The sequence below is a fragment of the Agelaius phoeniceus genome, chromosome 3 (assembly GCF_051311805.1).
Source record: "Agelaius phoeniceus isolate bAgePho1 chromosome 3, bAgePho1.hap1, whole genome shotgun sequence".
Lineage (NCBI taxonomy): Eukaryota > Metazoa > Chordata > Aves > Passeriformes > Icteridae > Agelaius > Agelaius phoeniceus.
The window spans coordinates 112223246-112247360 of NC_135267.1; the positions used below are offsets into that span (position 1 = coordinate 112223246).

The 24115-nt window shown below is 45.9% G+C and overlaps 1 protein-coding gene across 7 annotated transcripts in view; it reads left to right on the forward strand.

The window, feature by feature from the left end:
- SPTBN1 (spectrin beta, non-erythrocytic 1) overlaps window positions 1-24115 on the forward strand; it is a 116092-nt gene that overhangs the window by 18938 nt on the left and 73039 nt on the right. For all 7 annotated transcript variants that reach the window (XM_077176204.1, XM_077176203.1, XM_077176209.1 and 4 more), the window contains exon 2: window positions 15222-15421. In XM_077176204.1, coding sequence (XP_077032319.1) covers window positions 15274-15421 — 148 coding nt within the window. In that variant the 5' untranslated portion in view covers window positions 15222-15273. The remainder of the gene's footprint in view (window positions 1-15221; window positions 15422-24115) is intronic.

Genomic DNA, 24115 nt, shown 5'->3' on the forward strand with positions numbered 1-24115 from the left:
GATTGGTTATGCTTTTGCTTTATTCCTGGAGCAGCCATGATCCTCACTCAAATCTGTGTGTTGAGGTCCTGTCTTATCCCAATTTCCATCAAAAAGGGACAGAGCACTGACCTGATCCTTTCAGTTAAAAATCCCATTGTGCTTTTCCATCTCATTCCTCACTTTCATGGGGGCTTCTGGAGTCTGGTGTGTGGGTGGAAGCCACGGTCAGGATGGTGGTCAGGGTTCCAGGAGACATCTGGTCCCATCCCAGGCCTGTGTGAGGTCTGGGAGCTGCAGTGGGGCTGCACTTTCCCCAAGGAACTGTTACGCTGCATTTTTGGTAAGGAGGGGAGCTTGGCTTCCTCCAGATCCATGGGAGCCACGAGGAGGAGATCAAAGCACAGCTGGTCTGGAGCAGGGAGAGCATCTGACCACAAATAATTGTTCCAGCTTGGAATGCCAAGTGACAGTGAATGGCATTTGAAACAAGTGCTGGGGTGGGTCTGCTTAAATCTGTTCCTGCTAGGGGTCAGAGAATTACAGAACTGGTCCCACTTCATTTAAAACCAATGTTGGTTTTGAAATCCTTGGAAAAAACCCAAGTTTTCTGGTTGGTTTTCATTTTTCTGCTCCGTGCTCTCATTTGGTGAGGCTTTGAAGGCTTGGAGATTTCAGTTTTGCCTTGAAAGTGAAAGAAGGCTCAGGATTTCCCCAGGGAGCGGAGCTTTGAGAGGCTGAGAAGGCAGCAGAAAGCTTTCTCCTCCGGAGGTTTGTCCTCACCCAAGATGGCAGGCAGGAAGGACGGGTGGGAGAAAGGAAAAGCAGGAAGACCTGGACAGCTGCCAAGCATTTGAAAGGACTGTGTAGTAAACAGTCATTAGGTGGAAAATGATCAGGATTAGCGCTTTCTAAATGGCTCCAGGGCTGGTCTGGGTTTTGTTGGGTTGTTGTTTTTTTTTTTACTGTAACTCTGCAGGTGTAAATCTGAAATTTGTAAGAATCTGAGCTTTTTAAAAAGTGAAAGCTAAAGAAGGTTCTACCACTTGTTTGCAAGCATTCCTTCATAACCATATCACCCCTGCTGTACTTATTCTCTCTAGGTAATGTTTTAATTCTTATTGAATTAAAGAATCATTTGGGTACATGAAATAAGATAACATTGACATGAGGCCCAATCTGTTCAGGATCCAAGGCAAGTGATCATGGCAAGTGAAGGATGTCTCTTTCTTCCTGTGTGGGAATTACTTCATGTATTTCCATAACCCAAGGTAATTCCAGGCCTTACTCTTTTGTAATTCAGGGAAAGGTGGAGGCTTTCCCTGAATGCAGGGAGTGTGACTCAAGAAACCAGACAGAATTGGCAGTTGTTTTTTGTGGCAGGTGTTGGCTAGATGGCCAGGACAGAACATGGTGTGAAATGGAGCTTTTCTCTGCTCTTCTCTACTTCTCTACTTGTCCTTTCCTCATGGTGCTTTTTGCCATCTGAATTCCCTTCAGGAAGGGGAGGCAGACACACCTGACCCATGTGCTCTCTTCGGTGTCTCCCACATTCAGTGTAGAGGCTGTAGTCATCTTGTATGAACTCATACAAACAGGAATAGCAAAACATTTTAAATCTTTTTTTGAGCTTAAAGTACAATTGTGACTGATAAGGTCGATTTTAGAGCTGTGGGAAAAACATAATCTCCATAGATTTGTTTCCAACTCTCCAAATTTACCCGATTAGCTGTTTTTTGGGTGGGAACTGAGTGTCTAAATCTGTAACCAGGTCCTGACCTTTATAGGATCTGTGCTGTGTAAGCCACGTTGTTGGGAAGGATGAAATCATTTTTCAGGAAGAATTTATCAGCAGCTGTGACATGTGGGAAAGGTGAAGGGCAATGTCAGGTTATCCAGCCAAATCGAGGTGTGCCTTGGGTGAGGAGGGAGGGAGCCTGGGTGCTCCTTGATGGGTGTCAGAGCAGAAACTCAGAGGTCCCACATGCTGGTTTGCAGAGATACAATCTTTTTTTGGGGATTTATCCTCCTTTGTAAATGCTTGGAAAAACAATTTCTGAGTGAAATGCACCTTGTTTTGCCATTTTGTGCTGATGGAAAGAAATCATTCCTGATGTAATTTGAAATGGCAAAACCATTACAGGTCAGTTATGAAAAATGCCAGTGATTTCCTTGTGTTTTCACTTTCATGGTGTTTGCTGTCAGCCGCAGAACTTTGCACATTTCAAATATTTTGCAGAATTAATTTAATGGACCAAGATTCAGAAATCTGGATGGGAACTGAGATACTTTTTCAGGCAGCTTAAGCTGAGTGAGGTCTGTGCACTGGGCAAGCAGCAGTCCCCCAAAATGCTGAGCACATGTTGTTTGCCAGAAAATAGGAAAAAAGGTGAAGATTATCACGTATTTTGAATACTGAGAGACTTAATCATGGATTCTAACTGCTGGGGACTTGGCATGATGTGTGAGGTTTATTTTCCGGGCCATGAAGTAAGAATGAAATTGTCTGATTGCATTTGAAAGTCGCTGGCTAATGAAAACAACAGCCAAGATCGTATTTAAATATGAAATGAATATCAAGTGGCATTTATGGAACTCTGAGGAGAGATTGTTACTGAGAGGAGACAAGTGGAGATCAAAAGTTATTGGTTTTTGAAGGAGGAATTCTGGAATATTCTTCCAGGATAGCACACATAGTTATCTTATTAAAAACTCCAAAAGCAAACAGGTGATAGAAACAATCTGTAAGATCCTGTCCAGTGAGGACAGCTCCATAAATCTTCAACATCTGTGCCCAATTACTGAGCTTCTCGGGGCTTTTTTTTTTCCTGTAGTGCACATTTCTCACTATGAACTAATAGTACATAATAATAAAGTGCTGGCTGGCTGCCAGCACAAACAGGGCTTTGGCGAACTTTCCGGGTGTTTGTGGAGGTAGAAAAGCAATGCAGCTGTTGGGCTGGGGCTGTGCCAGCTGGGGATCCATTTCCCAGACAAGAAGCTCGGCTCAGAATGAAACAAGAATCAGATATTTTACATATCACTGCCTCATGCAGGTTCTTCCTGGGAGCTGGGGCAGTGGGGTCTGTGGGCAGCTTTGGGGCTGTGCACATGGAGTGATCACACAGCTCCAGCGTGTTTCCCTCTGCTTCCTCCTGTTCCAGGAGCTGATTGGAGCCCTTGTTGTGACAGTGCTTGGTACAATTCCCCTGGGAAGTCAATGCAAAGGACCATAAAGCTTTTGGACCCTTTTTGTTCCCCTTCCCGGGGTCCTGTGCAAGCCAGGCCGTGTTTAGGTGTGGCCAGAAGCTGTTTGGATCCAAGTGCCAATAACAACAGTTGGCTGCTCTGGAGGAGCCAATGTCATTGGTGTGTTTATTTGCCTGTTTTACTTAGAAAATCCAGAATTGTGAATGACATCTGAGCTCCTCTCTGGCCCCAGGGAATTGAGGAGCCCTTTCGTGGCCCTGGCTCCTGGTAAAGGCCTTTGGCTTGCTGTGTAGCCAAGGTCCAATCTGGAGGGATCAGGGCTGGCCAGGATTTGTGTCCTGGCTGGACTCACTGAGAGTAACATCTTGGGGATGGTGGACAAGACAACACTCCAAGGATTAGCAAGCTGACATAGAAAACCTGGAAAGAGTCATCACTCTATCATATATAAAATGAGAAATATCTCTTATCTCAAATGAATCAGCACACAAGGATGTGCACTAAAATATTTATTAAGGAAAAAAAAAGACTCAACCGTAGTGGAAACATCAAAGAACCAAAATACTGACCCGAGTTATTTAAGACATAGCTTTTTTTGGGTTTTTTCTTCCCATCTATCATCTTATTTCCCAGGGTTTTACATTCTGGCCCATCCTGGAGCTTTCTCCTCCCAGGATGCAAATTGTTTGCTCACAAATGTTCTGAATAACAAATTGACTTAATTTAGATGGCATTAAGGCTCTTTAACCCATCTCAAAGGGCAGGGATGCACTGAGGACCTACAGGCATGCATTTAAATGAAGGCAATCATGAGATAGATTTCTTTTTCTTGCCTGACTATTTTATCTATGCATCAGATGAAAGTTGGAGGGGAAAGGTTTCTGTTAGTCTTGTCGGGAGTTGGCCAAAAAAAAATGTGAAGAATGTAGAAAGGAATTAACAGCTGGTGTCCATTTAAAACTTCCATGTGGGCAAATGCAGGCAGCCTGCTCAGTTTTACCTGTTGTATTCCTCTGGTCAGTGCCCACTAACTCATTAAATGTTTAATTTAGAGGAGACTGGTTTGGATGTGGTGCTCTTGCCAAGAAGTGGATGATGTGTGTTGTGTGTCCCCCGGGGAGGATGAGACACGTTTCCTGCTCCTTGGGAAGCTGTGGCTCAAGCTGTGCTTGGTTACTTGAACCAGGAATCTTGTTAGCCTGATGGAATCGTGCCTTACACTATCTGACTTGGTGATTTACTCGTGTGACATGTGACATTTCCCTCTTCCTGGGGAGGGATCCTTTTCCAGACTGCTTTCAGCCATGTTTCTGGTTTAGCCCAGCTGAAGATGTGCATGTGCATTGCTGCTGCTGCAGGCTGTGCTGATTTGCAGGACAATTCTTAACACCTCTGTGTTCAAGTGGGTGTTGAGTATAAAACTGCTCCATTTCTCAGCTCACTTTCCAACCAGCTCTAACCCAGAGAAATGCTGGCATTCCCTCAGTCAAGTAGTCTCCATCTCCCCAAAGCAAAAGTTGAATGTCCCATTCTCTTGGTTATTCTGGGTTTATTTTCATTCAAGAGAGAACAGTTGGAATCCATAACATATTCCAGTGCAAGAGCCAAGCTTTGCATGATCCTGGCTGTGGCTTGGGCTCCAGCATCTGCAGGAGGTGCTTCTTCTGGAGCAGGCTTTGGTGCTCCTCCTCTGGGACCACCTCACTGTCCAAATCCGAGTTCTTTTTAAAATTCTCCTTTACCAGGCCAGCTTTGTCACATCTCAGGAGCTGATTGAGCAGCTCTGGCTATGGCAGAGCTCTCTCAGCGAGGGAGGTCTCAGGAATCTCTGGTACCTGTGTGGGAGCAGGTGGATCATTGCTGTGGGGTAATTAGTGCTGCCTTGTGTCTCTTAATGAGAGTCTCTGCGTGTCTGGACTTGGCGCTGCTCTTTCCTGCTTTGGTGCTGGAGCTGCTGAAACCAGCTGTTGCTTCAGCCCTGCTGCCTTATGGAGGGTGTCAGCAAACCCTTCCCCATTCCTGCCCCCAGAATTTGGTTTTTGTTGTTTGTTTGCTGATTCCAAACCTGCCGATGGCGTAGCAGGTTATTTACTCTAGGCTGGCCCTTTAAATTGCTTCCCTGCTTTGCCTGCCTGGCTGCGAAGTCTCGCTAATAAACGGAGTCCAGAACAAAAGCCTCCACAACAAAACATCCTTTTCTCCCTGGGCGTCTCCCTGGGTGCGGTTTCCCACCGCTGCTCTGCAGTTTGGGGGCAGAGCCAAAGCGGCTCAGTCTCTTTTTTCCTCCCTGGAAGTTGTCACCAGGCAGCCTCCCCCGGCCCGCAGCTCCGAGCAGGGAGGAGGTGCCTGTGCACAGCCTGTCCTCAATTTCTGCTCCTTGGCTGGGAGTGATGGAGCCTTTTCCTGCCCTTACATAAAACCCTCCAACACGGAGGAGGTTTGCCTAGGCGTAGATCAGGGTAGCTTGACATGACTCCCTGCTTTTGTGCCCTCTCCTTCAGGGACACTCCGGGATTGCCAAGCCGTGAGTGTGCTCGGCCTCCCACGGCTGCGGCTCGTTGTGCCTGTGCCTGGGCTCGGGCTCAGCACTGCGGCGTGACCCAGGCGGGCATCGCAGCCTCCTCCCTGCGCGAAGGAAACGGGAGCTCGCAGGGATGGCGGGAAGGGAGGATGGGCAGTGGAGTGGCTCACTCCCACTCATCCGCAGGTTGAACGCCCCTTGATTGGGCTGGGACCTTTCGGAAGGGTGGGTGTGGGAGTGGGGAAGGAAAATAGAAGGGCAGGGGAGACAGCAGTTGGCTGGCTGGTGAGCCAGGGCTGTTTACTTGGCAGCCCTCCTCCTGTAAGGAGGTCAGAGCTATCGCATCTCAGGAGAGCACTGCAGGAGCAGGAATGTGCTCCGGATGGAAGTGTGTCAGGGCCTGCAGGCAGCTCTGTAGCAAGGGCAGGCTCAGGGGTGCCCTCCTTCTAAAAGTAATCCAGGGCCATCATCTCTGTGTGAGAAATCATTTCTCCCCTTGCTAGGAGTGGGAAGTGGGACAGAAACTCCAGTCCCAGAGTGGTGGCACAAAGCCTCCAGTCCCTTTCCCACCTCCCCAAACTTGGCTGTAGCTCTTCATTTGAATTAATACAACAGATGTAAACTGATACTGGTAAATTGTGTGGTCACACAGAGGCAATCACAGCATTTCTTGAACGACCCAAGGATGTCTGAGTTGTCCATTTTTTCCTGAGGAAAGTTTCCTTGTGGGTTGCAAACTAAGGTGCTGCTCCATGATGCCGCTCAGCCGGGTGCCACCTGGCACTGCCAGTTTGCTGCCCAAGTAAACAGTGATGTCACCGAGGGCATTCAGGTTGCCTGGGACTTCCTGCCAAGCGAGGGTCATGGTCAGGGTCAAGATGTGAAGCTTTTCCTGCACTGACAGCAGTGCCCTCATCCAAAGCAGAGCCAAGTGTCTGGCAGGCCGGAGGCAGCGGGAGCGTCTCCGCTTTCAGTCCTTCCCTCACACACAGCAGGTTCCCAAAGCTCAGCTCTGTTTCTCATAAGCTGGGTCATGAGAGAGTGAAGACCAGAAAATGGGGATCTCCTTTCCGAGGGCACCTGGTTTGTATTGGAACTCTGCTCTGCGTGAGTGCATGAAAAATACTAAAAAAGACTGTTTTGTTTTGTTCTGCTGAAGAAAAAGGTAAATACCACTGTAGACAATTGCCCTGTACTTTCACATTCTTTTGGTGAAGGTCAGCCCACAGATAGCCTCTAGAACAGGGTGATACTAAATATTGTCCTTTAAATGCTCAGTGGCTGTGGAAGGAATTTTTTAGGTAGTTTCTTTGAAAATGTGTTGATAAGTAGTAAATACATCAGTTTTCCTTCCTGCCAGACAAGTTGTCCCTGCTGTCCTCCACCAGTCCATCCACAAGTACTTCTTAGAGGTGTTTGGAAAGTGGATCTTTGCCTTGCTCTGTGATCAGGATGGCAAAGGGTGAAATGCAGAGGATTCTGACAACTTTACAAAGTGGTTTGGTGAAACAAGGTCCTGGTCTCCTCTGTGTGAAATGGCTGAGATGTGCTGAAGCTGAGGGGTGGATCAGAGTAAAGGTTATCTTCAGTGGGAGCCTACGTCAGAAAAGTCCTTCCTGTACTTCTAGAAGGGACTCAGCTGACCTGGAGCCTTTTTGATTCCCCCTCCAGTTCATTTCCTCTTGAGGATTTCATTTGGGTTCAACCCAGAGCACCCTTTATGATGTATACAGACAATATGTTGTTAATTCTACTCAGATTTTTAATCATTTTATATTAATTTACCACCATCAGAATGTTTTTGCTATTACTTTCTTTTATTTATCAAAAAGTTCAGGTAATTCTGTAGTCAGAATTTCCTGTCTAAGAATTCATAGTAAAATAAGTGCATGGGCTGTAAGAGCTGAAGGGCTCTTGGCCTGCTGGCAGTCATATTCCCCAGAAAAAGGAGTGGCATGCCAGCTGCTGACCCCACAGATCAGAGCACACAGGTGCACCAGCACATATTGGCTGTCTTGTAAAGCCCTCACAACATTCAGGATGCTATTCCAGTCCTGAGCAGAACATAATCCCTGGTTTGCTGCTCATTCCTCACTTTTCAAAGTCACCAACTGCAATTGCACCAGAACAAGTCTGCAAGGTCTGAAGAGCAGATTCAATTAAAACTCATGAACTCTTGAATTTCCTCCCATCCTCCCCCAGCCTAGGCTTTGGAAAAGGCACCTTCTGGATGGGTTACCCTACTCAAAAATGCAGCTCTTTCTGAAAATGGTTGGGAAATCTAGTAATTGGGATGTAGAAGTTATAAACAATGCAGGAATTGAGGTGGAGAGAGAAACTGCTGTTCTGAGCTGGTCCCCCAGGTTTTTTCCAGCTAAGCCATATGCATGGTGGGACATTCCCACATATCCTAATAATTTCAGGGTCTGTCTTTCACTGACACAGGAAAGACTAAGAGGATGATGAAAGTGTTTTTTAAAAGCAAATGACCAAGAGCTGCATGAATTTAAATATATGGGAATTTCTTTACTGACTTAGAAGCAGAAAAGAGGATGGCAGGTTTAGAAAATACCCAGCTGATAGTTCATAAGATTTACTGGGTCCTGAGTTAGGTTTCCTTTGTCTGTGTTGGATACAGAGATGGTTTGTGAGTTGGAGTGAAGCTGTATTTAATTGATGGATCTCACTGGAGCAGTCGTGGACTATCTCATGATGTCCTTATTGGAGCTGAACCAAGCTCTTACTGCTTTAATGCTACCTTGCCCAGCAGTGCTTGTTTAGGGAAAACCACAAACACATGCTGAAAGAGGTCGAGTACTCTGTGTTTTGCTTTAAAACTAAATAAGGAGTTTAGACCCTTGAGCATTCTTTGAGCTGGGCCCAGTACGTGGAGTTTTATTCTCACAGCCCTCGTGGATGTTCCTGCTCTGTGTGTCACTCCAGGCCCTTCTGGATCCCTGTAGATTTTCTCTTTCAGTAGGGATGCAGGAATGCTGCTCCCTAGGAGCTGCTCATGGCTGAGACAGAGCTCTCCCCTCAGCAGCTTGGCAAAATGTGTTTTACATTCTTCAAAAGATGAGGGGAAAAGGAAAGGCAGCCCAGAAGGAATTCAGTGCCTTCTCCACCCTGAAGTGTTGTGTGTGATAGGATCAGTCCTTCTTCCGTTCTACTCCTCTTTATTAACTTCTTTCCAAAACTTGCCACTTTCTACCTAAAATGTCCAAATTTTTTTTGGGTTAGTCTGTTCATGGTTTATATATAGTTGGTTGTGGGGCATGGCCTTCTTTAGAAGATGGTTCAGAGGCAGTATCTGTTCTAGAACGTTCCACAGGGAAATGCAGAGGCCAAGAGACTCTCACCCCACAACTCCTGTTTTGTGTCTGACCTTGGATGAAATCCATATGGAGCCTCTTTCTACCCTCTTGGTGTTTTAAGAAGGCTCCCCAAATAATGTTGGCACACCTTGGGTTGTATCCTCAGCTGGATGAAGCTACCTCAGATTACAGAGGGCAAATTTGGACCACATATATCAATTAAATTATTCTGGAGTCTCCAAGATAAAATGTTGGAGTCCATATCTACTGGGTGATGTATGAAAAATTTGGTGAAACTTTGTTGCTCCAAGTGTAGAGAGTATCAGACCAGTAGGTTTTAATGGTCTGTGCTGGAATTGAAAGGTTTGAAATAGATATTTGTGGTTTTAAATAACCTATTTTCAGCCATTTTGAGTTTCTCTGTGCCCTTGGTGCCCTTGGTTGTTGGAATCCTTGTCCTGTGTGGGGCACGTGGTGCTGGGTGTGCCCTGCTCACCCCTGCTGGCAGCGCTGGGGGCTCCAGTTCAGGGAGGCTGTGTCTGTTTTCAGGCAGCAGCACAAACACTTTCTGAAGCTGTTTCAGTGCTTATTTAATTATGTACCCATCTCCCAGCTAGAGCATGATATCCTGGGGACCTCAGAAGGAAAACAAGAGCCTGGAATCCCCTTTTAACTGCCTGGTCTTTGGAGTGATGGGTTATCTGAGCTGTGGGAAGCAGACCTCCCTTGTGAAGGACGGGCTGCCTGATTTTAGTGACCTTCACATGCTTTTCCAGCCTGTATTGGGAATAAAGAGGCTTCAGTCTTGCCTTGTTTGTGCATTCCTGAAGTGCCCCACGGGCTGATTGTGGCATTTGGTAGCACAGCCTGTCCCCCCTTTGCTGTGACCTTTCAGGGTGCTTTGGGCTGTTGGGCTCCACGTCCTGGAGCATGGAGAGTCAGAGGAGTCAGCACCACAAAGTGGTGAAGGGAAGCAAAGACAAAGACACAGAGCGTTCTTGGGCTGGAAAATGCAGAAACAGTATGGTTCTGTTTGTGGCCTGAAAGATGGGACTGGGAGAGGGGATACTGGAGGTCAAGGGAGTTACAGCCTTGCTGAGTTACTGCCTTTATTATTTTGGGATTGGTTCAGCAGCTGACACAAAAAGCCAGAACATAAGTGAGTGTGCTGCCCCTTCAGGACAGGGGAACTCCTGTCCCTGGAAATGTGCTGCAGTTCAGCATCACAGGGGCTGAGCAGGGAGAGAGCCTGGAAACACCTCCTTGGGCTTCAGGCTGAGAAATGGCTGGAATTGGGACATGCATCTCCCAGTCTTTCTAAGCTTTCTACTCAGAATTCAGTTTCACAATCCAAGGGTTCTGTACAACTCTTGAGGTTCTACACAGTGTTTGTAAATACGTGCAGAGTTTGACCTGTGGGGATGTTTGATGTGTATTTGGCATCCAGCCCTGAGCCTCTCCCAAGGTGCCCCTATTGACTCTGACCAGGCCACTTTCCCTGTGGGGAAGCTTAGGGTGAGAATCTGACCCTGTTGGGGTGACAAGATGTGGGTGGACCCTGAGAGTTCAGGAACTTCCATTCTCCAGTTTAAATATTGGCTTAAAATGACACTTAAGAATTATTAAATGTTGGTTGTGCTGTTGCTAGGAGGGAGCTGAATGTTGCTCAGAATAAACGAAAAGTTTGGTTACATATTATCTAAATTTCCCTCTTTTTAGTAATAATCATTGCACTAAAGTGAAGAGCTGGACTGGTGAGATGGTCTGAGGTATCAGTAAGGGGGAAGGACCAACTGGGAGGGAAAGTATCCTGCAAAGGGGGTAATGGAATTCTTTCTGTGCTTGTCCAGCCTTGGTTTCAGAGGGCTACCAGAAAGGAGACAGTGTGTAATTTTGGTTTCTTGAAGGTACCTATCTGATCTGTGGGATCAGGACACCATTCTCTTTGTCACAGTGGTTGTGTCTGTGCTTGTCACCAGACCCATGTGCTCTGGTGACCTGGAGATGGGAGTGTCTGTGTGCCCTTTTCAATCCTGTCACACCATCAGTGGGAGTTAGAGATGAATTTACAATTTGTCTTTAATGCCAGAAAAGCTGCAATAGGTTGGGCTGTGTGTTAGCCAGGAACAGTATTTACATAAGCCATGAGACTGTTTGGGGATTGCTGTTCAAACTATATTTTTTCAATCACAGCACCATAAAAACCTCTTGACAATCCTTAGTTTGAGTAACATGAATCTAACTACAGCTTAGCATGTTTCCTGGAAGAATAGTAACTCTTGAAAAAACAATGTTTGCTTTAAAGATAAATGTAACTATTAGGAAGTAATTCCAGATGTGTGGTTATGGCAGAATTTCAGGGATCATAGTCATAGCTGTTTAGTGAATTACATGATTGCATTTAAGAGTAGCCAATGAGTTTTTTTAAAAATTAATTCATTCTTCAGATGGGCTGAATAAAACTGTTTGTTTTCTATTATCTGAAAAACAAACAGAGCAAAATCTGGTCTATTTATGAAAGTAAACACAAAAGGTCTGACCCCTGGATGTGGCCTTTGAAAAGTGTCTGAGAAAATGCTCTTCCTGGTAGCTGATTTTTTTCTTCCAGCCATTTCTTCTTTTTGAAGACAATGCCAACCGCCCCCCCTCCCTCCCGCCCTCAGATTATGCAATAGGTTTTAAGGAATGCTTTGAAATGAAATGGTTTGATCTCTTTTGTCTCATGAGGTCGTTTAGCGTGGTACACATGGCAGAAGGCAACAGAGTCATATTTTATCAATGAGGAAGATGTTCGGGAATTTACGGATTTTTTGTAAATTTTTCAGATCCAGACCCATCGTGGTGGGCCTGTGGATTCAGGGCCTAGAGCAGTTCCATGCTGTTTATTAGCTCACCCTTGTGCCTGTTTATCCCTGGAATTGCCTGCTAACATCTCCAAGCCAGGTGCAGCAGCACTGGCAGATGAGTTTAAGAGGGTGTGGATTAAGTGAGAAGCCCCAGTGCCTGCTTTCTCTGGCTCTAAGTGCTATATGTCATCCTAGAGTGAGGCTGAATGGTGAACAGTAAAGGAGCTGTGCCCTGCCATTTCTGAACATGCCTTGTTCCCAGTGTGTTTACGCAGTCCTGAGAGTGGGCTGGCTTGCAGGATGTTGCTTGGGATGTTGGCAGCTGAAATTCTGGCTCTCTGCAGAAAACATAATTCCTTTATTAGAGGGGTATCTCAGCTTAAAGCCAGACCAGGATGTTTAAGTGACAAAGGTTGTTCCTGTTGGAAAACGGGCTTCCCTCTGTCCCTGTGCTCCATGGTGATCTCTCTTTGGATGTTGGTGGGTGCTCCACGCAGAGGCTTAAACTAAATCTGTAAATATATCTGTAAATATAGGTGTGTTACATGTCTGTGTGTGCTGCACACACACACAGGGGGTTTTCAGCATGGTCCTTCAACGGCAGGGCTGATTTCACAGGTGGATTACATTCAAGGTCATTAACAGTGAACTCGGCTGCATTAAGGGCTCCAGGAAAATTCCAAACCATTTTCTGTTGCTCCCTGGTCAGTTGCTGTTGTTCATGTCAGATCGGGACATCCTTAAAGCAGACACAAGATGTGCTGCTGCAGCTCATCCCAGCTGCAGGACCTCCATCCCTGCAGTCAGGAGCCTGCAGGTTTCTGCCAGGACTCGTGTTTGTCTTCCCTCCCTGTTCCCAGAGGCACCAGTGGGTTGTGCTGGATCGGAGCTGCAGCAGGACTCAAGGAAAGCTGTTTTCCAGCTGAGGCTGAGGGCGGTGGCTGCACTCTCTGTAGCTGGGTCTGTCTCTGGAATCAGGATTCCGTTGTGTTCTCCTCACCTTGCTTTGCTGCAAGGTGCTTATTTTTATCCCTGCAGCGTTTTCCTGCTCTGCTGTCCCTGTGGTGGGGAGCTGCATCCCAGAAAAGGGAGCCTGATGTCAGGGAGCGAGGAGCTGCTTTTATCAGAATCAGAACAAGGATGCAGGTTTTCTGGCCCTATAGGTGTGGGATAACAGGCCATTTCATGCTCAATTTAGCTTTATCTGGGATAGATTTTGCTTGTGCGATGCTCAGGATGGGAGAAGTGATAAAGCACAAGTTGGAGTTAAATTTATTCAGGATCAGGTTGTGTGTGTTTCTAAACAGCAGTGACACAGAAATAAATTAAATCCCATGGCTTGTTCCATCTATATTAAATTACATGTCATTCCATCCCGATTTTGGGTTCACTGATTTTTATGGTTGGAGCTGCAGCTTTTCCAGTGGCACATCTTCTCTTCCTTGACCACTGGTGAATATAGAAAAGATGGAAAATTATGCTGTCAACCAGCCTCGTTGTTTATATCCTGGCTGCTCCGTGGATTTAATTGGAATTAACCCTGATTGCAGCCTGTGTACGGGGATCAATGGGAGGTTTTTGTGTAGGCCTGATGCTCAGTGAGGATCAGCTGGTGAGTGCTGTGCAGAAACGCGGCGAGGGGGGATTTAATCCTTCCCCCGTCTTTGCTCCACGCTTTTGTTTGCTCCTAGGGCAGGATCCAGCCGGAGCGGGATGCATCCTGCGGGATGCGCCGCGGGAGCATCGTCCCCACGACCTTCCCCAGAGCCAATTCTCCTCCAGAGCGTTCTCTCGCTCTGTTGGCAGCTTCCCATGACTGAAGCGATTCCTTTTTACCTTTCCTGAAGGTTGAGCACTCGCGCTCAGCCTTTGCTAACAGCTCCTTACGTAACAGCCGCCCCAGCGCGGCTCCGCTCCTGTTCCTGCGCCAGACACCGGGATTTGCCCGCGCGGTGGCACGGGCCGGACCTGCCGGGGGCCGGGGCCGGGGCCCGGCTGTGGTGTACCGGGCCCGGACGGGGAATGAACGCCGCTGGTGAGGCAGGGCAGCCCCGCCGCCTGTCGCGGGCGAGGTGGATCGATGTCGCGACATGCGGGTGCCGGGAGCGGCCGGGCCGGCAGGTGGCGCCAGCGCGGCGGGCGGGGAGGGCCTGAGGGGCAGCGCCGGCCGCGCCGTGAGGGCGGGCTCGGCCTCACCCTCAGGGGCGGCCCCGGCCCCGCCCTGCGCTCCGGGCTGCCGGGGAGGGCGGCTGCGGGGCTGATCTTTCTCTTTTTTTAAATTTCTTTCTTTAAATTTTATTTTAAAATAAAAAAGTGAGATAAAAGAGAGAAAATACAAGAGAAGCTCCGGGCGGGGCGTTGTGAGGGGAGCGCGCGGCCCCGCCCAGGTAAAAGAGCGGCCCCCTGGCTCCCCCTTGCCCTTGTATTTAACTGCATTTCTGGTAATTATTGCGTTTTGCAAAGGTGAACTGTGAATTTCTGTGTGTGAGGAGCACCCTGCTCTCCTCAAGGTCTCACTGAGCACTGAAGGGTGAAGGGGATTCTCAGTGCTGTTCCCGCTGGGCTCCCAGCTGTGTATAACCTCCCTCCTCCTCCTCCAGGGGTGTCTGCCTCTCTTATATCTAGTACTCATAAATACATGGAAATCCTAGTCAGAAAACAGAATAAATATGCAAACAGCACCCTGAAAGAGGAGAACCTCACCCCAAGGGTTGTGTTGGTGGGTGCCATGTTGTTCCTGTGGAGAGTTCAAAGTAATGCATCATTTAGTTGGTTTTATCTGGATTAGTTCATAAATAAATTGCCAGGACCAGTCACAAAGTCAGTATTTGCATGTGGATACAGAAATATTTCTTCAGACACATGTTAAAAGGCTTTTGCTTGTCAAATACTTATGTGGCTTTTTCAGAATCTGTATTTTTTTTTCCATCAGTTATTTGCACCATTTTGTAAAGGTGTGATGGTCATCTTTGTGCTTGAGGCCAAGTTATTCACAGCTCCATATGCTTTTACCAACACTCACAGATCTCTAAAGCCAATGGTCTGCTTTTGAAAATGAAAGCTGTGGAAGTGTTTTGCTGCACTATTCCATCTGTGTTCTGCTTTGCGGAGCTTAACGTGACAATCCTGGATGTGTGTGTGCAGCAAAGCTTCTGTGCTTTGGTAAAGCACTTAATTTTTTGAGAATATTTGTTCTCCAAAAGAGTGGTTGGTATTTACTGTTCTTGATCTTGTCTTCAAGTGAAAGTCACTGATTTTTGACACCAAAACTCCTGACCTTGACCTTTATGACTTTCTTCCAGTATATAAGCACCCTCTAAATGCTTATATTTTTGTGTTTTTCTTTGACAGAGGGTTTTAGGAAGAATCTGATGGTGAGGAGAGGCTAAGGAGAAGGCTCAGGATGACGACGACGGTAGCGACAGATTACGACAACATTGAGATCCAACAGCAGTACAGCGACGTCAACAACCGCTGGGATGTGGATGACTGGGACAATGAGAACAGCTCTGCTCGGCTGTTTGAGCGCTCCCGCATCAAGGCCCTGGCTGGTAAGCACTGACTTGGGGTTTAAGGAAAAAAAAAATAAAAATGGGTAACAAAGCTCTCCTTCAAAATGCCTCCATCTGGAAGTGTGCAAAACGGCTCACTAGTCCTGGAAAGAGGAATGTGGTAGGTGGAGGTAGTTGTCATGCAGTAATGAATGATGGGACTATACATTCTTTGTGAAGTGATTGCTGTCTTCTGCCGAATTCCACTGTCATCAGCAGAGAAATGAAACCAGATTGGATCTTTTCTCATTTGAAACAAGGTTGTGTTTGATTATTGCGTATTAAAGGCTATACATTAACTGCATTTGTTTATAGAGCAAAGAGATTATGTCATGTCCTCTCAGCTCTGAGTCACTGCCCTGCAAAGCAATTTTTATGCATTCTGTAAATGATTTCCTGACTTTTATGGTAGCATGCCCACATTTCTGACCTCTGAACAAAATGTCTTGGCAGTGTGGGACAGGCACAGAAAACAGCTCAAAACTATGCTGAGCATTCTGCTGGTGAAATCTGAGCTCCAGGAATGGGTTTAAACCCGACACTTCATAAGGTGTTGAGACAGGTTTATTAAATCAGCTGCACTGAGACAAAGGTATCACCTGTTCCATTTGTGATTCCAATGGGGCTGGGTCTGGAGTGCAGCGTGCCCTTCCTGCTCTCCACTCCAGCCATGGAGATGCATCAGATGCCAAACACCTTTACGTGTCAGGCACAGGCCAGGATCAGGTGTGGAGCTCAGCAACAGGGAAATGAAGTAGTTCATGCAGGTGGGCAGAGAGCAGATCACATAACTCTTCCTGGGGATTGTAATGCTATTGACTTAATGGAACTGCTCACAGGGAGGGGACGCGTGTTAAATTTTGCTGCTTTTAATTACAGCAGCTCCTGTCACAGTGTGCATTGGGAATGAGAGGGGAAATGCCTTCCCTGGGCAGGGCTGTGCTGAGTGGGGTCAGAAGGAGCTTGCTGGTACCTGTGGTGAGAGACAAAATGAAGCTCAGCTTGGGTTGTTTTATTTTAATAGTTTACTCTTGTTTGAGGAAGAAACTGTGTTTTACTCCTACCACATGAGTGGTTGTAGGTTGTATCCTGTTCCTTGGGTGGGAAATGCTTTTAGTGCAAAGCTCATGAGCTGTGTTTGGGTCCCAGATCTCACCTTACTGCAGCTGCTTGTTCCACTTACTTTTATAGCAAGCAGAGCTCTCCACCTGAGTAATGAATAATAAACATGAAACTCTCATTTCAAGGAGAAGTAATGTAAGGAAAGTACTTGAATTATTTAGCTAGCCTAAAACACATACCCATGGCAAAGCAAATAATTTTGCTGAAGATTCGATTCAGATATTTAAACAATTTCCCCCACAGTATGGTGTATTTATTTTTCTTCTGAATAAGCATTACTCATGGTTATTTTAATTTGATACCTTTCCATACCTGTAATTCTCTACGGTTGGTGCTGAGAATGCTGTGTGCTGCCAAAACTTGGCTTAGCATCCTGCATTGCTGCAGCACTGCTTGAAAGCTTAATCATGGTGCAGGGAGAGAGGAGAGAGGAGAGGTTTGTATTTCAAATCCAAGGTTATGGTTAAAGGCTGAGCTATGCTACTCCTGGCACTGTTCAATGTATGTTTTCAGATATACTGTCTGATGGGTAATCTTCCCTTGCATCTCCCCGGAAAGGTACTGGCAGGTCTTTAACAGCTGCAGCCTGGAGCTGGGCTGGCAATAATCTCTGTCATTGTCCCCTTTCAGTGGAGACAAGTCCTTTCTGGAAAGGTGCTCTCTGATTCAGCTGTGTGTCACAGGACTGGGCACAATGACCACGGGGTGAAAGCCTGGTGCACACACAGTCAGCTGGGGGATGTCAGGAGGTGCTTCTGGGCTCTGCAGCCCCTGCGTTTGAGGGGCTGTCACCATCACTTTCCTCTGCATGAACCTCAGTGCTCTCTGAAGCAGTTCTGTGACACCTTTGGGGTGAGGACGGACTGAACAACGCTGCAGCTTGCCTTGGGTGAGCGCTGGCTCTTTGTGGGCATGAGCACCTCCCCACATCTGCAAGACTGAACATCCTTCTGACAATAACATTTCTCTCTGCAGAGGTCATGGGTGGGTTGTATCTCAAGAGTGCCTGTGGCTGTCCCCTTGCAGTGTGCCAGTGACAAGATATAACAGAATGCTATCAACATCTTGCAGTCTGTGAAACGCTCATTCATCATCATCCCCTTGTCCTAATAGGAAAGGTTTCAAATGAACACACCAGGCACTGGTTCCTTAAATTTCATCACCCAGATGCAAGCTGCTGTATTCCAAAGTAGAACAGCTGTGGGCATGTTACAGTGCCTGACTAATGGCTCTGTGTTCTCTGCAGGTGCAGGCATCTTCTTTCCACACTCTTCCACAAGCTGTGAAGTGCCTCTTTGGCTGAGCTTCCATCTCATGTTCATTCTGCTTAACTGTAATTGAAGTGAAACTTACTTCCTTTAAGGTGAAGTAAGGCAAAGAGTGAGGAAATAAGAAGTGAGGTTTGTAACCAGTGTCTGATACTCCACTATAGAAAGAATCCTGATGGCCCCAGAATTCCATCAGGATGTTGAAATATTTAAACAACAAAGGCAGGAGATGGTGGTCAGAATAATCTGTGATTAAAACAATGTCCTGAAGGAAAGCTCAGGTAAAGCAAGTATGATATAATAATAGGAGAAAACATGTTGTTAGTACAGCAGCTGATAATTGAAGGTATTAAAGCAGTCTGTGTACCCTGAAAACCAGAATGCAAAGGGTTGTTTTGGTTTAAAACCAAGAAATCATCTGGGAACTCAACTTTCAATCAGAATCCAGATTTGGAGGGATATGCAACCAGATTGGTTGCCATTCATGTTGAGCTAATTCACTCTGCAACTGATATGAGAAGAAGGTAACTGATCCCTTCTTCACCAAGTAAGGTATCCCACTGTAGGAAATCATCTTTCACCTGTCCTTGTTCTCTGTGGTTCTTTGGAAGGTCTTGCTGGAAGACCAGGTAATTCTACCTGCTCTGTAGGAGCCAAAAAGATATCGTGTTTGTGCAAGATTCCTCATTCACAAATCCTCAAGGGTTGGATTTCATCTGTCTAGGACCATTAGCTAACAGGATTTGTTGTGCAGCTCCTTGGTGCATGAAGATCTTGCAAAAATCTTTAGAAACAGTTCAGTTGTTCAGCAGAATTTTTCACACTCAGAATTTGGGCTGTGAGGTTCAGGTGTGCCATGCTTGCCAGCTCAGACGCTGTTCTCGGTAGCGTGAGAGTTGTCACCTCCAGAACTTTCCATTCCTTCAGTTAGCTAATTCAATATTAAACTTGGCTACAGTTACTCGCTTTTCTGCTCATTTATATTTTGCCCTTTTATCCTGTGGGTTCATCCAAGTGACCAGAAGGTCTGTGACTCAGCTCTCTGGCCCACAAATTAAAACCAATTTCAAAGTTTATGAAACGAGAGGACTTTCCTAGTGTGGGCAGGAGTGCTTTCCTTTTCCAGCTTCACGCGAGTGGCCGTGCGTAGGTCGGGGCACTCACTGGTGTTGCACGACGTGGTGTTCACGAGCCTTGCAGGGCAAGCCAGGGGGCTGCATTTGTTGTGCAGCTTTCCTTAGTTGCCCAAAATAGGCTTGTCATTCATGCCAGTCCCTTAAATTCTCCCAGCAGCAAGAGGGGAAAAAAGCATTGAAATTGTTCCTGAAGTTACACTATTGAAAATTTTTTAATATAGTGGAATAGCCATTTCATAAGGTTAAAAAAAATTAGAGAAAACTTCCAGTGGGAAAGTTCTGGATACCTTAAGTGGGGCTAATTAGCCCCTTGTGGCCTTGATATTTGAGCCATTCCCCCCACAGCTGCAGTGCAAAAAGTCAGCAGAACAACCCCAAAAAGAAGTGAGAAGGAAGATTCTGCTTCTAGTACTCTCCAGGTACCACACACCTGCCTGGCCCTGCTGTTGAGTACCTCTCTCATAGCAAAATTTCTGTTTCACTCTGAGCATACAGAATGAAATTTCAAGTCTCAAACCAATAAAAAAGGGCAAAGTCCAATGATTTAGAGCTCAAGAGAACAAACGTTGGATTTGTTCTTGGCTTTGGAAAAGCATACTGAGAATAAGCTCTTGCAGGGTGTTTCCTAAGTATCCTGCACCTGAGCTGTCCAGAACTTAAAAATCAGTCACTAATTTTAATAGCAGCAAGTGATAAGAAAGGAGAGCTCAGCATTATAGTGATGCTCCTAAATCAACTTGAGAGGGCATGTGAAGGATTCACTTGAGACTAAACAGAAATAAAAGACTTAGAGCAGTGAAATCTGCTCTGCACTGGTGTGGCAGATCTGATTGTCAGCCCATGGGTTTGTTTGGAGCTACAGGCCTGATGCAGGCATACCCAGATGAGCATCAAAGGGCTTATTTTGAAAAATCTTGTTTTGCTCAGATGAAAGTTGATGGAATTATTTCAACAAAAGCTTTTCCAAATGTTGACCTCAGCCTATGCTTTCCTTCTGGATTTTGCTTCTGGAACAATTTCTTCTGTCGTTTCTAACCTTCCCAGAATGTTAGATGTCATTTGGTGTGTTGTGTGTCATGCAGGCACAAAGGGAAGGAGCAGGGCAGCAGAGAGGCTGCTGTACTGCCACATGTCACCTGTGGTGCTGGCTGGGACTCCTGATGCACACTGTGCTCTTATCAGAGAGCAAGGAAAAGCTCAGCCCATCTGCTGCTGTGCATTAATGCGTTGGCTTTTAAAGTTCCCTTGGAGAGCTGCTTCTAAAGCAGATAGCAAAAACCAGATGATAAATAATACTTTGTTCTTAGTGGGTTTATTTTTAAAGATTACTGACCCAAAAAGAAGAGCCAGTATCTCTGTGAAATATAAAATAACTCACAAGCAGAAGCAAACAATGTATTTGATGATTAAATATGTAGCTTGGTACCCAGGTCATTTGTATCTTGCTGCTGTAACAACGTGATCTTTGGTTTCAGTTGGGCATGGCTGGGGGTTTGCCCTCTCTCTTTAGAATCAAAGAAGTCATGTTGCAAACTACAAGGTGTAAGTCAGGTTCTTGGTAGTTTGATTAGATCCCTGGCCTTGTGTAGCTTCTCGAGTAGAGAGGCAAGCTGCTGAGAAGCCCTGCTGAATGTACCTTAGGAATTGTCTGGAACTGCATGTGCTTGTCTGCTCCATGGACAGGATTTATGAGCACTTAGTAACAGAGTGGTGCATGACAGTGGTTGCATCCTGCTAAATGACTGTAATCTGGCATGCATTGTTCAGGCAGGATGAGCTGGGGCTGGAAAAAGAGGATTATTGTTTCTTTGGGGACGGAGCAGGATAGGAGCAGTTCTGGCAGCCCCAGTCTGGAAAGTCTGAGTGCTGCCGTCATTTTACGTCTCCACTGAAATCCTTTCAGGACTCAGCACTGTTGAGTTGGACACGTATACAGGAGAGCCCAGCATCTTGCCAGCATGAGCCTGTGTTGATTGATCCCTGGATCTTGGAATTCCTGTTCATTAAGCTCCTGGACTGGAATACAGGTCCATATCTGCTTCTTACAGTTCCTTGAGGAGAGCTCCAGGCATCAGCCAGTCCTTATGCACAGAGGACTCTGTGCCTGGACAGCAATGCAGTAATTTAACAAAATAAGGTGCAAGAGAATTCTGTGCTCTAGTTAAGCCTAAATATAAAAAGCCATCTGTACCCAGAGGAAGCCGATGGAAAGCTGATGCATGTGTGCTGACTCTGTGTACATAGGTGTATTTGCCTTTGGGATATTACCTGTGAGCTGTGCATGGAGATAATCCTGCAGCACGTCAGCCTGCGTGGCCATACCCAGACATTTCAGTACTGTGGCACTGCACTGACTTCCAGAGGGAGCTTCCTTAGATGGGAGCTATGCCTTCATTCCCAGGGCAGCACAGCACACTGCTCTCCTGTCTACTCCAGTTTTCCTCATCCATTCATCCCCATGGCACCAGTGAAGAGTAAGAGCACCAAGGGACGTGCTTTTGGCTGCCCCAAAACACTGAGCTGAGTGGGAGGCAGTGTTCAGCATCAGCAGGGCAGGAGTTGTGTAAGGGGGGGGTAAAGAGCTCTGGCTGCAGCAGCTGCTCTGGGAAAGGAGAAATGCTCCCTGGGAGACACCCTCCATGCAGTCAGGGAGAGCTGAGCCAGGCACTGTCTTAAGCCTGGGATAATATGCTGAAGTTGACAATTTAGAGGAGACCTCCCAGCCAGATTGTTACCTGCTATAAACTGGATTCTCCCCTGGCTGCTCTGAGGCCATGCTGTCTTACACCAGCTGGGAGCCTGACCAGAGGTGGCCCTTCATGGGCAACCTGAAGACTGAGAAGGCTACAAATGTTCTTTGCCTTTGGAGTCAATGTTTTAGGGATATTTAATACAGAGAAACCATGAGACTCTTCACTGATAATGAGATTGTTTTTAGATAATTTGCTGAATAATATTAATGGAAAGGATTTCTTCTGTATAGAAACCACATGCCAATATTGGCAATATATATATTTTTAAGGTTATGACTTCTCTCAGGGGTGAGCTTAGCTGTGGATGAATTTCAAAACCTAGTCATGAGTCTGTAATTCAAAAGAAGTCTTTCCACAAAAAAATGCGTATGCAGAAGAGAATGTTCTCATCTCATGTCTTTAGCATCTAACTAGCAATGTTTCTGTATTTATGTTATTTATTCAGCCAAATCTGCAGTGTGCCTTGCATTTTTTCCTTCTATTTGTTGCTGGGATACTGCCTGAAAGCACTCCCTGAAGTATAAATAATGTCTAACAGAGCACACTGCAAACTGAAATTCGTGCAGGATTCAGACATGTTTACTAATTTCTGTTAACCTTGGAGCTCCTCTAATGGGGAAAGATTAGGGATGAAATCATTCCCTAGGATCAGAGCTTTGATTCTTATCTTGAGGTAATATCCTGGAGAGATATAAACCTAGATTGCCTGGAGACGAATTTCCTTGATGGGGAAGAGGCAAAAAGAACAGAAATGGGGATGAGAACCGGCCATGTAGAAGGGTGATGAAAATCCACTTCTAAGTTCCACTTCTTTAGTTTCCAGCATTCTCCCTAACAGTTTTCAGCTCTTTTAGTGAGCAAGGCAATCACTACTATTTTTTTTGCCAACTTTGTATGTGTATCTTGTGTGAGGATTTTTTCAAGTTTTTCTTCCTTTATTAAGCCTTGAAGGCAGAGACCTGTCAAGTGACAGTGTTTGTACATCTCCTTGTACAATGTATTATTTTTTCAATACATCATATAAAAATGAAGTCCATTGCTCTGGAATAATAACTTTATGAGTTGGACACAGTTAATACTTGTCAATTGATCACTATGCTTTTTTTCTAGACAGTGGCAATTTCCAGATAGGAACATACTCTGGCTTGTGGAGATTTTTAAAGATCACTGTATTCTGCTGCTTGTTTCCACCCAATTTCCATTTTGCTTAAGAGTAGCAAGACATTGAATTGTCATGCCTGAGTGATTATGGTGTAGCAACAGTGTATCTGTGTTCCTGGTCAGACTGAAAAGAAAAAGAAGGAAAAACAAAATGGTGCAAAGGGGGAAAAAAGGAGGGTGGGCATTTCTGTGTCTCTCTCCCATACATATAAACATAGGTGCAATTCAGGTGGAAAACAAAGGAGAGAGAGGCAATGACAATCATGCCAGCTTCTGAAAAAGCAAATCAAAACCCATAAAAAAGAATTTTCTGCATGAAAATGAACAAGTGTTTTCGTGACAAAATTTCACAGCCAGTAGTGTTAAGTGTGTACCTGTGCAGTGTGCTTTATTTGAACAGGCTTTGTAGGGGCTGTCCACCCATGTCAGGGGGCAAGCCAAGTGCATTCCATGGGCAACAAATAGAACCTGGGAATGTAGTTACAGCTTTTCAGGGTGACTTCCCTGTGTTGGTGAGTTCATGGAGTATGGGAAGCAGTACAGGTTGGAATGCAAACCCACAGAAACAGAAATTTCTTCTGAAATGTTCTGCAAGTGCCTCCTGTAGCTCTTCCCTGCTGTCCTTCCAGGCAGGTGTTTGACTCCTGCAGTTAGCAAGGACATGCTGTTACAAAAGTCATGTCAACTTTCCTGTTAATCTGGGACTTGTGTAAACTGAAACCTGAAACCAGGTGGAACTGACCCAGTTTCAGTAATAAATTGATATTCTGGCCTGGTTTGTGAGAAAATTCCCAAAGGTTTTGGTCTCAGATGTCACAACCTAGAGATTCACCTGGAACCCAAAGCTGGTTTGTAGCTGGGACTCGGAGCTGAGCTGCAGGAAGGCCAGCCCAGACATGGCAAAAGGAAAGCGTGTAAACAGACCCTTCTGTAATAAAAATCCTTGTCTCCTACTTTTTAATGGGCCTCTTTTCCTTGCCTCTGGATTGCACTGGCTCTCCAAAGCCATGTGAGTCACAGAGAATGTATCTGGAAGGGACTGGGAGGAACCAGTGACAGCGTAGTTGCCACTGTCCTAAAATCCCCTTTAAACAGAAACATTGAGATACTTTCTGCAATGGAACTGTTACTGAAGAGGAGATCTCTTGTTTTGCTTGTATTCATTTCACCAGCATGTGAGAGAGTTACCAAGTGTTGCAGGACATGGCAGGTTACAAACTGAAGGCTTCTGTTCCCTCCGGTACCTGCAGCAGA